This window comes from Mus caroli, unplaced genomic scaffold, assembly GCF_978045245.1.
Source record: "Mus caroli unplaced genomic scaffold, Mus_caroli_1 scaffold_9, whole genome shotgun sequence".
Lineage (NCBI taxonomy): Eukaryota > Metazoa > Chordata > Mammalia > Rodentia > Muridae > Mus > Mus caroli.
Window position 1 is genome coordinate 122,259,206 of NW_028227264.1, and position 17,943 is coordinate 122,277,148.

General features: G+C 46.1%; 1 protein-coding gene across 1 annotated transcript in view; it reads left to right on the forward strand.

Annotated features, from left to right (window-relative positions):
* Window positions 1-1,490: 1,490 nt before the first annotated feature.
* The window catches only part of Ppm1h (protein phosphatase, Mg2+/Mn2+ dependent 1H), a 273,399-nt gene continuing 256,946 nt past the window's right edge, over window positions 1,491-17,943 (forward strand). Inside the window, exon 1 of the mRNA XM_021174330.3 lies at window positions 1,491-2,414. Within this exon, the coding sequence (XP_021029989.1) occupies window positions 2,170-2,414 (245 nt within the window). The 5' untranslated portion in view covers window positions 1,491-2,169. The remainder of the gene's footprint in view (window positions 2,415-17,943) is intronic.

Consider the following 17,943-nt stretch of genomic DNA (forward strand, 5'->3'; position numbering starts at 1 on the left):
GCCATAGTCCTCTGGAAAAGCACTCAGTGCTCAAAATGGCTGAGCCCTTGGTCCAGCCATCTGACCCACATTTTATAATTACAGGGATGAAGAGGACTAAAATAAAACTAATGTGTGTTCAATACAAAAAAATTAAAATATGATTAAAATAATGCATTGACAGGGCTGGAGAGGTGGCTCAGCAGTTAAGAGGGCTCAATGGTTGCTCTTCCAGAGAACCTGGACTCAATTACCAGCACCCACATAGCAGCTCACAACTGTCTATGTAACTCCGTTTCCAGGGGGATCTGACACCCTCACACAGACCTGCAGGGAGGCAAGACACCAATGTATATAAAATAACAATAAATACGTTTAACTTTGAAAAACAATGCATTGAGAGTAGTGGTGTTTCCGTAAACATTTGAAATACCGCCATAATTATCTAAAGTGAATGGTCAAGAGGAGAAAATACCTTCTTTTAAAAATGATTCTAGGGCTGGGCAGTGGTGGCACATGCCTTGAATCCCAGCACTTAGGAGACAGAGGCAGGGGCAGGCAGATTTCTGAGTTCGAGGTCAACCTAGTCTACAGAGTGAGTTCCAGGACAGCCAGGGCTGTACAGAGAAACCCTGTCTGGAAAAACATAAATAAATAAATGATTGATTGATTGATTCTAGGTACTGAAGAAAGGAACCACTGGCGTGTATCCAGACTTAAGAGCAGGGTTTCTCTCCTTGACGTGCTGGACTTCTCTTCCAGCACCTGGACCACCCCTTTCTCCATCACTTGGGCCACCCGGCTCCAGCAGCTGGACCACAGCCCTCTCTAAGGATAAGGGCCTGTATTCCCGTATTCTTCCTGCAATTCAGAGCTGAGCTGTACAAATTGTAGTCTTAAATGCTAGGTTGCAGAACAGGACTTAAAACAGTTTAGCATGAAACTCTCCTATGGCAAAAGTTGTTTGTTTTTAATGAAACAAAACCAATGTTTAACAAACGTTACTCTTGGAGAAGCACGCTTATTACTCTCAAGACATTTAAATTAACATAAGATCACCAAAATATATTTTATTATAAGCATCTGCTTGTTTCTTTAGTTTGCATTTAATTCAGTGGCTGTGTTCTGTTTTTCTTCAGTTCTCCACGTGCCCTTAATTTTGTGCGGTTAAAATACCGCAGTAGTAAAGATACATCTGTCGCTGTATTAGAGGAAAGAGCTTGTGTACATTTGTTAAACAACCCGGCATGTTCCTGGCTTCTTGGCCATCTTTTGTTTTCTGTTAAGAGTTAAAGCATTCTATCTGCGTAACAAGGTGTGGGCCACGGAAGGTAACACGTGTAGAGGTAATCAAAGGAAAAGGAAAGAGATTCTTTAGCTGCCTGAGGGAAAACTTCAACGGATCCTTGCATCCCCATGGGGTAGTGAAGACCCCAGCACTGGGTAGATCTGCTCCTTTCCATCACGGGACTGGGGAGACTGCCCACCACCACCATTGCACCTGCCTTCCCGAAGTTTCTTTTCCAGAGGTCAAAGGCACTTTTCCTCCCAGCGCCTACCCCTCTTCTGGCTTCTCCCAGCTGCCTGAGACCATGTGACAGCCCCTAACACCTGTCCAGCCACCAGCTCACAGCGCCCCCATCCTCCTCGCCAGGTACCGACCAGGCCCGCCTGCGTCTTCCTCCTGAGGTCACGGTCTCCGAGCAGGCTGTGCTCGGCCGGCAGGGGAGGGGCTGAGGCTGGGCCAGAGCCGCAGCCGGAGCCGGTGCAGCCTGATCATCACATGACTCCACGGCCGTAGCCGTGGCAGCAGGAGCGGCGTGTCCGTGGGCTCGCCGGGTGGGCTCCGCTCCGCGCACGCAGGAACCAGGCGCAGGGGGGCGGGGAAGGGACCCGTCGCAGCCGCCGCCCGCCAGCCGCTCCCGGGGCTCTCGCTGTCCCTCCCCAGGCGCCCGCTCGCTCCATGTCGCCCGGTTGCGGAAGTGTCGCCGAGAGAGGTGGCGGCGGCGGCGTCAGGGAGCACGGGAGGCCGGGGCTCGGCCCCCTGCAGCACTGAGCTCACGGAGCCGCGCGTCCCAGCGTCCCCACCGCCCGTGCACCCCGCGCCCGCCGCAGCCTGCATGCCCCGCGCTGCGCCTCGGCCGGCCGCCGCCTCCTGCTCGCTCAGCAGCTGCCCGGCGCCGGAGTAATATGCTCACTCGAGTGAAATCTGCCGTGGCCAATTTCATGGGCGGCATCATGGCTGGCAGCTCCGGCTCCGAGCACGGCGGGAGCGGCTGCGGAGGCTCCGACCTGCCCCTGCGCTTCCCGTACGGGCGGCCGGAGTTCCTCGGGCTGTCTCAGGATGAGGTGGAGTGCAGCGCAGACCACATCGCCCGCCCCATCCTCATCCTCAAGGAGACCCGGCGGCTGCCCTGGGCCACCGGCTACGCAGAGTGAGTGCACCGGCGCCCCCGCTCTCCTCGCGGCCCCTCCCCGCACCGTTCCAGCTCCTTCCTCTCCCGGCTTCTGGGCACTAGGGTTCTCCACTGGCTCTGGCCTCCAGGCCTCGACGAGAGCCTCGTCGCTTACACTGGCCAGTTCCTTTTCCTCCCTCTTTTCCCCCAAACCCTGGGTATGGGCTTTCGGACCAAGCAGTGGGCGGCAGAGAGGGGTGGCAACGGCTCAGGACCGTGGGAACGCAGAGGTTGGACCGCTCTGATGATAAGGGATCTGAAACACTTTTTGGGGAAAGTGGGCAAAAAAGCTCTTCTGAAGTTGCAACACCTTAGGAAAACCTGTATCGGTGTTCAACCCCCACCCCCCAAATCTTTGTGCCCCCGCATGAGGTCGATGTTCGCGGGATGTGTTCCCCAAGGCAGCCAACCGGCTTGGTGCGCGTGACCACAGGTTCGGAAAGGTCTTTCTGTGAGCTCACTGGGCTTTATAGCAGGTAGTGAACGTGAACGCCGTGCGACCAGTAAATGCCAACTACCACTTCCCACAGTCCTTGGGAAGATAGAAACTTGACTCCGGGTGTCGAATACAGCATTTTAGTAATCAGTTTTTGCGATTACGCGAGCTCCGGAGTGATTTATTTTATTTTTTATATATTTTTTTAAACTGACTGAGTTAGGCTAACGGCCAGGCGTGAAACCAGGATAGACGGTTTCCTTGTCCTTCTGCTAATTCGCGGTCACTTCTCCATTGACTATTAATAAGCATCGTGTGAATGGTGGATAAGTAATGTTTTCTCCCACGTAATATTACCATTTAGCTTTGTGTAACTGGAAAACTAAGAAAGAAGAGGGCATTTAGACTAGAATCCCTGGGTTAGTGACTGTGGATCCAAAATCACTTTGGACCCCCACCCTACCCCACCCCCGTGTTCTGCACACCTGTCTCTTTCCTTTTACACCCTCTCGGTAATCTTGGCCCTCCCCAACCTATCCATGGCTACTCTCTCTCCCTCTTTCTCTGATTGGTTCAACCAGGAACCAATAAATTTCCCCTGAGCCTGGGCGCCTTCTTGCTGACCCGGTTCTTGTGGCCCAGATCCCCCCAGCAGGCGCAGTTCCCCACGAGCAAGCCTAGTTCCGGTGCAGGAAGTAGGTGGCTTGCGAATCAGTCTGCCTAGAATCTTGAATCCTTTTTCCTCCCGCGTCATCCTGTGATCGTGACTCCACAGGCTTGTGTGTATAAATGGAGATTGATGACTGGCATGTGAAGAAAGGAGCCTGAGGGTTGGATGTGCGGGGTGGGCAGGTGGGTAGATACAGCATAGGCAGACAAGCGTGAAAGAGAGGGAGCAGGAGGAACGAAACAGCCTGTAACCTCCAAGAGGAAGCAGAAATCTAAAGGCGGGGAGAAGTGCCTGCTAGTTCATGCCAGCCATTCCTTGACTGAAAAATAAGTTCAAAAGCCATTGGACCCTTTGCAAGGTCAAAAGCAACTGGAGGTGTAAGACCCCATAATTGCATAGGTGGAGGCCCTTGCTCCTGAGCAGTGGAGGTTTGGGTGAGTGTGGACACCTAAGGGTCTAGGTCATGCCCTGAGAAATGGTGAGATTATGGGAGGGACAAAGGGTGGGAGGGAGGGAGGGAGGGGTCAAGCAAGTGAGCAGCATCACTGACAGTGGGGGCTAGCTGGGCACAGTAAAGGGGAAAGCTGGGCACAGTGAAGGGGAAAACTCACGAAAGTGTGAAGGAGCAGACAAGAAAGAACTCTTCAGTGGTACGTAGGCATAGGAAGCTGAATGGCCCTACATTTTCTTTCTCCTCGGAGCCTGTTTCCTTGTCTCTAAGAACTCTGGCTTATCCTAGGCTAGAGTGTTAGAGATATCCAACTCTAAGCATGAAAGAGCCACCATAAAGGCTTCTGCCCTTAACACTAGTTGCAGACAGACTGCACACGTATTTATTCATGCAACCATCTTCTCACCTCTACTCCTGGCCCCAGGAGCTCAATGTTTGGGACAAATGCTTTTCCAACTGTGTGTGGATGTACCTATGAACACTTCCCACAACAGGCTCCTAGGCGGTGTCACTCTGTAGCATTTTCATGAAACAGTGTGTCAGGGGCATCATTCCAAGTCCCCATGAGTAGAACTGCATTTCCTCGCAGCCCTCTGTAGACCTGCTCTCACTCAGCTGTGAACGTGTTCTCACTGGGTATCCCAGAGTACAGAGAATTCCTGTCTGGCTGCCCTTCCTCTGACTCCTGACAAGCGTCATACTTTTAAACTGTGTTGTAGTAATAATAATGCTAATATAATTAATGCCCAGCATTCTTTAGTATTTTCAAGTCTATGTTAGACCATCTACATATCACAACAGTCTTATCATATCTACTTTGTAGATGAGAACACAGGTGTGCAATAATTAAGCAACTCGCCCATGTTAATACAATCTTTATCTGAATCGAGAGGGTCAAACTCCAGGGCTCATGACGCCAAACTCCCTATGTCCAGTTTCAAATTATGATGCATCTGTCTGCCCCAGGGTGTGTCATTCACAATGCAATGTCACTAACATCTCTCTCTCCTCACCACTACTTTTATGAGGTAATATATTACACTGTGTCCTCAAACCTCGAACTATCATTATTCTTTTTTACTTTTGTACTTATAAAGTTTATATATAGATATGATAAAGTTATTATAATGAAAATTTATAATTTTTCAAAAATGCATTCTGAATGGTAAAAATGGTTGAAACAAAGAAGGAACGGGGTTGGGGGGGGTAAGAAGAAATCACTTCCTGTTAGTAGAAGAGGAACTGGGAGGCAGAAATCCTCTTCTCTTTGTTCTAGAAGGTTCCTGAGAGGGATAGAATAGATGGGAAGGTTATTTAACTAGTGGAAATAGAGGGATGCTTTTGAACCCAGTCTTTTGTTTATGTCTCTAACAAAAGTTTGAACTTAGGGCTGTCCTCCCAGCTCCTTGGGAGGCTGAGACAGGAGGATCTCAGCTACCCAGGAGACTAACAATAAAAGGTAAATAGTTCTACCTGAGGTAGATTGAGTTCAAAGCCATGCTAGAGAACTTAAGAAAACTACATCTCATGCAAAATAAAAGGTAGAAAGGCTAAAGATATGTGTACATACATATATAAGCATATGCGTACACATAGACATAGACACATGCTTATGCAAACACACATACACCAGTGGGACAGGAAAGTTGACAACCCACCGTTTTAGAGGGTGGAAAATGGTCTACTTTTTGTCATTTGTTGGTAATCCCTTTTAAAGAAAGATAATCTCTGTGTAGCTGAGTTAGAAAATCCACAATAAGCAATCCCTATAAGTCTTGAGGGTGCCAAGACTGAAGCCCCTCCTCTATTCTGGAGCTTACTTATGGGATTTTCTGGCTCCTTGAAAACTTTCTTACTGTGGAGGACAATGCAGCCACTGGATCAGCTGTTCTTGCCTGCAGGTCAATATCAGATTTCTTGAATATCAGATATTTATATTATGATTCATAACAGTAGCAAAAATACAGCCATGAAGTAGCAAAGGGATTGTTTAGTGGTTGGGGGTGACCACAACCTGAGGAACTGTATCAAAGGGTCACAGCATTAGGAAGGTTGAAAACCACTGCACTAGATTATGGGTATTTGCTGGTGTTTGCTCTTTAAACCCAATGCAGTATTTTAAAAACATGCATTAGCAAGTTCCATTTCGAAACTTGGCTTCAAAATCACTAACTGAGCCTGTGAGGTCTACCCAGAGAGTGCCTAGGGGAAAGGAAGCCACCGGCTGACCCAAAGACTGTAGCACAGCTACTTCCCTCTGTTTCCATGAGTTCAAATGCCACATAGGTTGTCCCCGTGGTGCAGGGGCCTGCGGTCAGTCAGCTCGTTGTTTAAATGGGTCAGAATCTTTCTTTTTAAACATTTTTTTTTTAGATTTATGCATTTATTTATTTATTTTCCCTCTCACTGCCCCCTCTCAGTCACCCCTACCACAGTCCTTCCCCCATCCCCATCCCCTTCTCCTCTGAGCAGGTAGGCACCCCCCTGCATATTCCCCACCATGGCACATCAGATCTCTGTGAGGCTAGGAGCTTCCTCTTCCCCTTGAGACCAGACGAAGCAGCCCAGCTAGAACATATTTCACAGATAGGCAACAGCTTTTGGGATAGCTCCAGTTGTTCAGGACTTACATGAACTCACACTGCACATCTCCTCCATATGTGTGGGGAGACGTAGATCCAGCCTGTGTGTGGGTTTTTTTGGTAGGTGGTTCAGTCTCTGAGAGCCCCAGGGTCCAGGTTAGTTGGCTCTATTGATCTTTCTGTGGAGTTTCTATCCCCTTCAGGACCTGCAATCCTTCCTCCTATTCTTCCATAAGAGTCCCCAAGCTCCATCCACTGTTTGGCCATGGGTGTCTGCATCTGTCTGAGTCAGCTGCTGGGTGGATTCTCTTAGGGAACAGCCATGCTAGAGTCCTGTTAACGTTTCATCTGGGCTGCTCTTAACTCCCTGTGGCCAGCCCTCGGGACCACATTTTTATGGCTCACCTAACCCGTGGTGGCTTCTTCTTCCTCCTCTACCTTCTTCCCTTCATGGTTCTCCTCTCTTTTAAAACTGTTTTTTAAAAATGTGTCTAACTTTTCTACAAAGCAGGAGTGGCAGCCCCAGACATGCAGGCAAGCACGGAGTCTGTGCCTTAAACTGCAAAGACTGAGCCAGTGTTTTTGAGAAACATTATTTTGTATATTAAACGTGGCGCACACCTTTAATCCCAGCACTTGGGAGGCAGAGACAGGCAGATTTCTGAGTTCGAGGCCAGCCTGGTCTACAGAGTGAGTCCAGGACGGCCAGGGCTACACAGAGAAACCCTGTCTCCAAAAAAAAAAAAACAAACAAACCAAAAAAATTTTATTAATGATATATTTTTCAATAATAACAATTGTATCATTTTACCATTTGTGTAACTGTCTTAAACATTACTTTGAGAACTTTTGTTAAATGGACATTATATAAGTTCTTTGAGTCTCATGGAGTTCCAAACTGTACAGAAATCCAAAATTTCATTTTGGATGAAAGAACGTTATTAAAATTCAGATAGCAACTCAGGTATTGAATTTCTTCTGCTTCAGTGGTGACATTCAGGTTTCCACATCTGAAGCGCTACTTGCTAAGTTATTCCAAGATGATGCTCCTGGGGGGGGGGGGGGGGGAGGATTTCTGTAGACAGATACATCACCTTCTTTCCCAGACTCCTAGTACTTTCTGGAACTGGATTTAGCCATTCTGACAGGTGTGTTTATCTGTTAATAAAACTCTGTTTGGGAAGACAATATCGTGTATAATATTCTTCTACCACACCAGGTTTTCTGGGTTTGGTGATAGCAACTCCCTTTGGTACCTTAGCCCTGCAGACCAGGGGCTGTTTTCTTCAAACACATATTGCTCAAGACAGTTTTCTCAGTGTTTGGTAGAGAAATCTTTCTAATTTGCCTAATTTAACTTTTTCACTCTTGAGTTACGCCCTCCTCAGAGAAATAAACATCATGCGCCTGCTTCCGCTAGTTTCCCTCTGATGGCATCATTGCTTTCCCACTGTCCAGCAGGCACTGGTCTCATGCTGGGTCCATCCTGTACTAAGACGTAGTCATCATCTGCGTTAGAGCATTGCCCGACACCCACCCCTGCCTGCTCTTTGCCACCATCTTTGAAGTGACATCAAGGACTAGCACATCTTCAGATGTCAGAAGTGGGCTTTTGTTTGCTGTGGTTTCAGTCTTTAATATCTCTGGACAATTTTGAATCTCAGTACCTAGGTCACAGGAGGAAAACAAACTCTTTTTCCCCCCAAATAGTTTTGTGATCAGCTCTGTTCTCAAATGTCCCAAGACCTTTGCACATACCTACCATAAAGAAAAAGGGTCCTGACTCATTCTGTTGACACATAGCTTTTTGGGTCAGCTCTGGATAGCTGGGCCAATCAATAGCTGGGGAGCCGAGTAAGGGGTCAGTGGGTCTACTAGTGACCTAGCAGAGTGATTGCTAGACACAGATTGGGATACAAGCTTGATCAGTGAGCAAGACTGAGGAGTCCCACCTAAACTTCCTCAGCAGGGTTCTTGCTAAGACCACACAGGATGGGGATGAAGATCACAGAAGAAGAGAACTTAGAGCAGTGGTTGGCCACCTGTGTGACGTGACCCCTTTGGGGATTGAACAGGGTGGCCTAAGACCATCAGAAAACACAGATATTTACATTGAGATTCTTAACAGTAGCAAAATTATGAAGTAGCAACAAAAAACTTGTATGGTCGGGGTCTCCTCGGTATGAGGAACTGCGTTGAAGGGTCACAGCATCGGAAAGGCTGAGAGCCACTGACTTAGAGTGTCCTGACTAAAGCTTTATCAAGTAGAGTGTTTGCCGCCACTGCAAATGGGGAGAAGGGAAGGGGGAGGCTTGCCGTTAAACATCCACCCTTTGGTTCTGATTCATAGCATTGCCTCTGTGACCTTAGGTTGTTCCCGTGGTTCCACGGTGACGGTGGGCGGCAGGCAGAGTGTGCACGTGATACCAGACAAACCTAATCACATCAGCTGGTGTTAAGGGCAATAGTTGAGGAGCCTTCTCTAAGCGGTCCCTTCAGTGGTTTTACCAGCGTTCTAATTTATTCTATCCCAGGCCCTTTGGAAGGAACAGGAGGATAGCTTTTGATTCGCTTGGCCCATTTCCATATCCCCACGACCAATCTGCTTCATTAGACGCATTAGATGCAGTTGCTCGGTGCCGCAGTTACGGGTGGAGACGTCCCTGTGTGCATGCTCTGTGCCGCGTGCTATCCCTGTGAATTTCATCAGGCGCACACAGCACAGGTGCAGAGGCTTGTTTGAAGCAAACACACACTTTTTAAGCGGCAGGCTTAAGACCCATACCCAGTTCTCGCTCCCACCTCTGGTGGTTTTGACCTGTCATGTAAACATTTCTTCCCTTTCTATTTGTAAGTTATACACATTCTCTAACTCCTACCCACCTCTAACAAAAGAACAAGCTATAGAACTGTAAAATATGTTATTAAAAAGTTCAAATAATACATGATTTACTGAAAGCTGTAAAGAACAAAGGGGAATTGTAAAGCCAATAACCATTGTTAATACATAAGATATATCAAGACTTACTGTATCTTAAAAAATAGCAGTGGATCCTTTACACAGGCTTTTGAAGGGGTCTTCTTTGTGCGTGTGTATTGGACTCATCTACACGTCAGTGTCCAGAGTGGCTCCTGATATTTCAGTGGAAGGCTTTGTATTAATGAATCACTAGTGGTTGTCCCATCTGGGATTTACATTTAGGCTTTTAAGATTTATTCTCCTCTAATTATTTCCTTAAGGACAAATTCTAGACGTGGAGAGCTTGGTTAGAAGCCATGCACATTCATAATTATGATTCATGTTATCAGACTGGCTGTGCCACTTCATGCTATGGTCAGCAGTGTGTGACTGGAAACTGATTTAGCAGTGAGCCTTGGATGTTTGCTAACCATCAAAAAGATGAGAAGCACTTCACTAAACTCAAGCTTGGTGAAATGAAGTATGCACGTATATGTTTATATCATCTATCATATGTTGGCCATTTGGATGATGATTCTTTCTGGTTTATATAGTTTGTCTACTCCTTGGAGATAACTATCATTTGTTTATAAGAGCTTTTTATATATCAAGGACATTAACCTTCAGCCTATCATCTCGCAACATTTTTCTCTTAGAGTGAGCGTATTCGTTAGTCTTCTGATTGGTGAGACACAAATTTCTGACAGAAGCAACTCTAAGAAGCATGGCTAGTTTCGACTTACAGTTCCAGGGCACAAAACCCATCACAGCGTGGAAGTCATAGAAGCAGGAACTTGAGGCAGCTGTCACATTGCATCTGCAATCAGGAAACAGAGCTAAAGATCAGCTAGCTTCCTTCTTTTTATTTAGTCTGGAAAGTCAGTCCCACATTTGGGGTGGGGATCTTCCCACCTCTATTAACCCTGGTAGACACTCCAAGTGGTTTCTCTCCGTGATGATTCTAAATCCCATAAATCCCATCAAATCGACAAGATTAAATAGCATGTTCAATATCTAGCTCTATATTCTTTCATTTGCATTGCAAAGTTTAATTTCTATGTGGTCATATTTAATCTCTACTATGGCTTCTATTTAGTATCAGTCCAAACTTTCAAAGTACTGTAATAAACAATCTTAGCTTTTTAGCTGTTGAGTGTTCTTGGTTCTTAGCCACAGAAGCACAGCTTCGCAGGGCAAGGAAGGAGAGAAGAGCTATAGAGAAGACAATGTCATCTCAGTCCAAGCAGGTCAGGGCATCTCCACTAGGAACTGCACCTCTGCACCCAGAAGCCACCCAGGAGCAGACCAGGTGTTCTTTCTTTCCTTCATTGGTTTCACATCTGCCTGTCCATGCCAGCAAGCAACCGGGACATGCGGGCTGAAGCCTCCATTCCACCCTGGAGTCTGGGGATGAGGTTGGATTTGCTTCAGCTTGTATCAGTGGTCCACGTTTGGCTTCCACGCCTGTGACCAGGGAGCCAAGATCACATCTCAGCATGGCTACCAGAGCCTGTCACAGGAAAAGAGGTCTGTGTAAAGAAGGAAGGGGTGGCAGTGTGGGCTGGTCAGAGAGTTCAGAAAACTCTACTATAGGCAACAGCATCTAGTAACGGACACCAGAGTTCCTTATTTACTTAAATTGACCTCATTTTTACGCATTCTCAAATCAACACTAAACAGTCAACCTTTAAACCTAAAAGGATTATATCATCGGATGGATGAGGTTTTAAAATTGAATCTTTTATGCACCGGTATGCACTTGCTCTTTTCCCATACAAATAGTGTCTGAAATGCTGTGTATTTGTGTCTGAATATAACTGCCACCCTGCCTTGACACTCAGGGTGACATCCATGTTATCTGTTTCAGTCTGCTCTTATATTGGCCTTGGGAACTTCAGGCCTGTCCAACTTTTTGACATTGCAACAGACTGTTGTCATCTCAGAATTCATGCTCTGGAGTCACGCCGCCATCAAGTTACAAAAAGAGTAGTAAAATAATAACATACCAAAAAAAATCTCAGGATGCAGTGTCATTGGGTGGCATTCCTAGCTCTGCTGGGGCTCATGGCCTATGAACCACATGTTGGATACACCTAGACCTTTTTTTTTTTTTTTATCCCTAATCTCCGCCCTAGAATGGATAGACCTGCGCTACCCATGGAACTCACGTAGTTTGAGGGTTTGTTCTAATGCTTCTCTAATACACGTCAATAAAGGTGTTGCAGCCCTTAAGGCAGAGGAAAACCTCAGCGGGACTGTGCATCCTCACATATTATCTCCCTCTGTTTCCTAGGCAGCTCTAGGCTGATGAGAGACATCATCTGTCATCAAGGGTCTAATCTCTTTTATAAAACTGAAATTCAGTTTATCTTCTGTAACCTCTTTTTTTTTTTTTAAATCTTCCAAGGTCTATACCACTTCTCCCCATTAGAAAGGGGTCCAATTTGATGAACTACTTATATTTATTTGTTTTGTTAGCATGCATGCAGGTTTCCTCCGTTCATTTAAAGTCTGAGGCTTGATGGTGGCTGCTTTTGTTTGTCTCGGATCTTGAATCTCCGTATTGAAAGAGAACACAGAAGACGACGGCTGGTTCCGCAGTCTTCTGCATAAAATTTCATGCTGTCCATTTGGATATGAGAAAATAGGACCACAGATGACAGACAGTCTTGTGGCGGTGGTCAATTTGCATGTCCTTATGCTATTGTGTTAAACTAGAATTTCACCAGTGTGGCTGAACGCCTAACGTCAAAACTCAGGGAAGTCTTGGTAGATGCTGAGTCTGGGAGACACTTTTCACAGCTCACCCCTGAAAAGCCAGCCAGGCGGGTGACTTGCGGGGAAGCTGTGTTCCTGTGTGTGTGGCCTGGGTTTTGTTCCTAGATGGGCTGTACCATTAGCCACCTCTCTGGTGTCTGGAGTGAAGCCCTTACTCGGGATGGTATGGATAGCTAGTGCTTCAGTTCGCCACAGTTCTGGCCTCCGTTTTCTGTTTTCGTATAAAACAGAGGGATGGGATTGGATTGGTCGTTTCCATCATTCTTCTTTGGTACTTATTCCCAAAATACTGAAAAGAAACCAACACAGGATTATCTTTATTTTGCCGAGAGAAGATGGTTAATCATATCATCTGCTATCACTGACATGTTGGGTTTATTTGAAAGCCAGAAGTGTAGTGGCGCACGATCTCAGACACCAGAACAGTTTCTAAACCAAGTTCTTACACTTTATGAAAGCACTGTGAAACTGCCGAGGTTTTCCTAATATTTTCATGGACCCATAAAACCATGGATTAACTATCTTAGAGAATGCTAAGGCCCTTTGCACTTCTGAACTCCGAGTCCCTGGGGTCAAACTAAGAACAACGTGTATTGCCTACCAGACTAAGTAACGTCCTGGTGGAACCTTCTGCCTCCTTGGTTGTAATATTTCCCCCAGTGATTTCTTATGAACCGCTCCCCCCCCCTTTTAAGACAGGATTTCATTGTGTCACCTTAGCAGAGAACTCACAGTAGAAATCTGGCTAGTCTGGGTCTTAGAGAGAGCTTCCTGCCTCTGCCATCCAAGTACTAGAAGTAAAGGTGTGAACTACGTTTACAAAAAGTTTGAAACTTGCAGAAAATAAAATGAAGCCAGTGTGTACCGGTAACCACGTCCCCACTCTCTAGATTCTGTAATTCATACCTTGCTAGTTTGCTTTGTGATGTAGTTGACTGTGGTGTCACTCAGCCCAACCTTATTACATACGTATTTTCCTTAATCCAGCTACTTTAAACTACGCCATTCTTTCCACTATAATTAAAAATTTTGGACTGAGTGGTTTTGATCTTCTCAAATGAGAAAAACCACTAACAGTGGGTTCTTCTTTGATGCCGGGGGAACGCCCCCACACCAGACTTCTGCATCATTGGTACCCTGTGAATACCTCCTCATCCTTAAACTTTCTATGCCAGCATTTCTCAACCTGTGGATCGTGACCCTTTGGGGGTTGAATGACCCTTTACTGGGTCACCTAAGACCATCAGAAAATGTAGATATTTACGTTACAGTTCCTAACAATAGCAAAATTACAGTTATGAGGCAGCAAATGCAAATAATTTCAGAGTTGGGGGAGAGGGTCACCACAACATGAGGAACTGTATTAAAGGGTTGCAGCATCAGGAAGGTTAAGAACCCGCTGTTCTACGTCTCACAGCATTCAGATTGCTGAGAGCTTTGCGTGGGGTTAACCTGGAAAACGTCTCTTGCTGTGTTCCATGTTTCATTTCATCATGAATGGGTTGTTGGAAACTTGAGTCATCCTTCCAGCCAGGGGCTGATCAAGTGACTGTTATCCAAGAGCATTCTTTAATAAAGACTCCAGGCCAGAGCCTGGACGGTGCTCACGATGAATCAAGACGTTCTCGGCCTGTGACCTCTTAGCTTGGAAGCAGAGACTGTTTGCTAGGACGATCAAGGTCCCTGTTTGCTCAGGGTCTCTTTTGGTGTGGACAGGCCAATTCTGATTTTTGGGCATGTAAATTCATACTTTTTTTTTTTACACTATCTCTGACTTAATTTTCTCTATAGTGCTGGTTCTCAACCTTCCTGAAGCCATGACCCCCTTTAATACAATTCCTCGTGCTGTGGTGAACCCTGACTGCAAGATTATCTTCATTTTGCTACTTCATAACTGTAATCTTGCTACTCTTATGAATCATAATGTAAATATTTTTGGAGCGAGGGGCCAAAGGGGTTGTGACCTACGGGTTAAGACCCGCTGCTCTAAGTGACTGTACAATTTAAACACTAACAAGTGTTTCCCGAGGATGGATTTTAATGCTTTCTGGATATAATAAAGATATAATAATAATAGTACTACTAATAATGCTCATTTATGACTATGGCTGTAGGTGGTTGCTAAGCACCCGCCCGGGTTCTTAATAGAAACATCTTTAGTGAAGAGCTTCCCAGCATCTGACTGTTTCGCTCTCTCTGTCTCCCCGTCTCTCTCACCAAAAATAAACAAAAACAAAAGGATAAAATGAGGACCGACAAGAACTCTAGTTATCTCAGAATCCCGTGCTGTCTTTCAGTGCTGGTGCAGGCTATAGAATCACTGAAAGTGGCTGAGCACTCTGAGGGGTCATTCATTTAAGAAAGAGCATCCTGAGCCAGCGAGAGGGCTCAGTGGACAAAGACACCCAAGTCTGATGATCCGAGTCCCATCCCTGGGACCCACACAGTGGACGGAGAGAACGGACTCCCACAGGCCGACACCTGAGCCCCACACATGCCCTGTGGCCCACAGGAGCATGTAAGAGGCACAGAAGATGAATAAAATAGAGTTGGGCAGCAGCCGCAAGAGGTATCTCACTCTTACAAACAGGTACCATGGAAAGGAGCTTAAGGTTTCTGCTGCTATTCAGAAGAAGCCAGCAAGGCCTCGTTTTTCAGGTGGCTTTAAATTGGATGGGGGGGAAATAAACACATTTTGAATAAAATTATGTTTGTCAGGCACTTTGAGATAATCTCACCGCAGACACCAATCGTCTTAGTTATAGTAAACTTTCCTGGTATCTGAGCATCCTAAGTATAACTGGGGCCTGTCAAATTAGCATGGTTTTTTTTCTTCTGACTAGAAAGTGCTTTTTCATAATATATTGTCTTTGGAAATGCAGTAAGCCCTGAAACCAATCTGTCCATTCTCTGCAGGGCGTTCAGACGTCGATCCTGCTACTTGGAAATGGACTTCTTAATTCTCAAGATCAGGACTCAAATCATAAGTCAGATTTTTATGAGAATCTTTCTAACTTTTGGAGACGTTCCCTGAGTTTTAAGCTAAACTGTCACGTTTTAAAGGGGTTGTGTTTCAGGTTAGTGATTGGGAGAGCAACGGGGCTCCCAAAACTGAGTATAGTGTCCCCAGTGATATTCGCTCTCAAGTAACCATATAGATTGTATACATCTCCATCAGTGACTTGTTAGGCCTTACGGAACCTTGCAGGACCACCAGTGTAATTAATCGCTGCAGGTCTGTGGGCAGACAGACAGATCAATTACTTGGTGAGCTGAGAGGGCCAAAGTGGCTTGTATAATGCCCTTTTAGGGAGATGATAAATAGATTTTTTTTAAAGCATAAAAAAAATGATGCCTTCCTACCAGGTGGCCATTTCCATATTATGTATGGGAAGGGGGAGAAATCTCAAGTAATAAATTGATTGCTTTAAAAAATAAAAAATGTAGCAGGTCGTTGAATTATTTAAGTGATCAGTTCTGGTAGACCACTAGCCATTCCGTGTCGTTTAGAGAAGGCGAGCATTGGCAAATCATGTTTAGACTCCAGAGCTGGCGGGAGTCACAGCTGGGACGTGACTGCTGAGGGGGAAGCGGTTTGAAGGTAGAGTAGATGTCGGTTATCCTGTAAGAGGGTGTGAGGGACAGTCCAGCTGGGAAAGCAAGCTGCTAACAATACAGAAAGAACGCTAGCCTTTTTCTCAACATCTGAAATAAATACAGCACTTGGTTGAAAATGACTAGCCTTTGAGGATGGTGGACTCTGGGAGGATGTGTTTGGGGGGGAGAAACGGCAGCTTTATCGCTCCTTAGGACAGTGTTCCCCCATAATGCAGCGGGTGGAGCAGAGCCAGAGGCGGATTAGATGGCCTCCTGCCACCTCCCCATGCTCTTATTAATGGGTGGAAGCTGCCGAGGGCCAGGCTGCTCCGTTGCTAGAACCAGGTGCCCAGAGCAAGCGCGGCTGGTAATTCAGAGCGGCCACGAATAGGAGAAGAGAAGATTTGGCAAGCCGGACTGTGGCAGCTGCTGTGTACTTACTTATGGTTTTAAATAGTGCTCACATGGGGGTTTCACGGGCCATACTTGAAGCCCTGTCTCTGCCCCTCCTGCCTCAAGGCATGAAGTGAATACTGGCACAGGCCACCTGGGCTGTGACAGTCCTTTTGTACCTTGTTCCCTCCTAAAGCCTGCCTTGCTCCTTGCATCCCACTATGGCTTCCCATCCTGGGGGCCTCTAGGTCCTGAGACCGAAATGCTCAAGATAGGTGCTCGTGTAAGGGAGCACATTTTATGCAGCTCACAGCTTTAGAAACCTAAGTCTGAGCCGGCCTGGCTCTTGACCTAGGTGGCACAGTACATAATACATCATGGTTCTCCTCATGATGGCCAAAGGAGGAGGGAGAGGGGCAGAGGGAGAGCTCTCCTGATACTTCCTTCAACAGGTACCCCAGTACCTGAACCACCTTCAACCAGCCTTGCCTCTTCAAGGCTCCAGCCCCTCCCAGAAGTATGCCTTCTGGGGACCAGTCCTTGAGTGCGTGGCCTCTGGGAGGCATAGGACCTCAGGATGTCAGCATGTGCTCTGGACTCTGAGAAAGCTTGTTGCCTAACCTTTGACCCTCTCGTCATTGTCACCGGCGTCTTGGTTTTAAGCTTCCTTGGGGGGAAGACTTCCTTTGCACGCTATACCACATAAGCGTGAGCTTCCTTCATGAGAGAAAGGAAGGGAGGAAGAAATTAATTAATTAACTTACCCAGGCACATCAAAGCCCTTAGGCTTCATGGAAAGCATTGTAATGACCACTGCACAAAGTTCTGTTTCATCCCAAAGGAAAGCATCCACCATTGTTTCAGTTAAGCCTAGATCCTTACTGCCCACAGCGTAGCGTCCCCCAGGCCCCAGTACACTACCGCTTCTGCATTCTGGTGCTGCCGTCCCTGACCCCTGATATTGCAGATTCTGCCCCAGGGCTGGATTTTGCACAGATACCTTAGGGCTTTGCCCTGTATGTTCAGGTCAGGTTCAAGACCATTGGGTTTAGAATTTTAAACTTTCAACACCTTCCTCAAGCACCTTGCTCCAGAAAGTCTCCAGTGTTCTGTTCCTTGTTGAGAAACCGCTGCTTCATACTGGTTTTATTTTCTCGGGTTCCACCACGCTGCCAGGCAGCCTGAGAGACCTGACGCTCGTCGCTGCAGATTTAATTAAACTCGTGCTGAGAATAATATTTTCCTTGCAGAGTTCAACCCTAGGGCAAAAGTCTCTCTTGTAAAATTTTCTGTCATTTGCTAACTACGAATGAGAAGAACTTACAAATATCTTTAGATGGTTCCTAACCTCTCAACAGGGGGAAAACATGAATTAATTAGTCAGGAACTTAGAAGTAATTTTTAATGTTTGTATATTCTTTATTATGGAAATGATGGTTTATTGTTGGTACTTCTCATAAACATTATAAAGAACATAATTATATGTTATTTATCAAAGTGATAAACTATGATCTCTCCGTGTGTATGTTTTTATTAAATGAGATAATTCTCCATACGCAGTAATTTACTCTTTAAAATTGTATTTATGTATTCTGTGTATAAGAGTGTTTTGTCTGTATGTACATTTGTACACCAGAAGAGG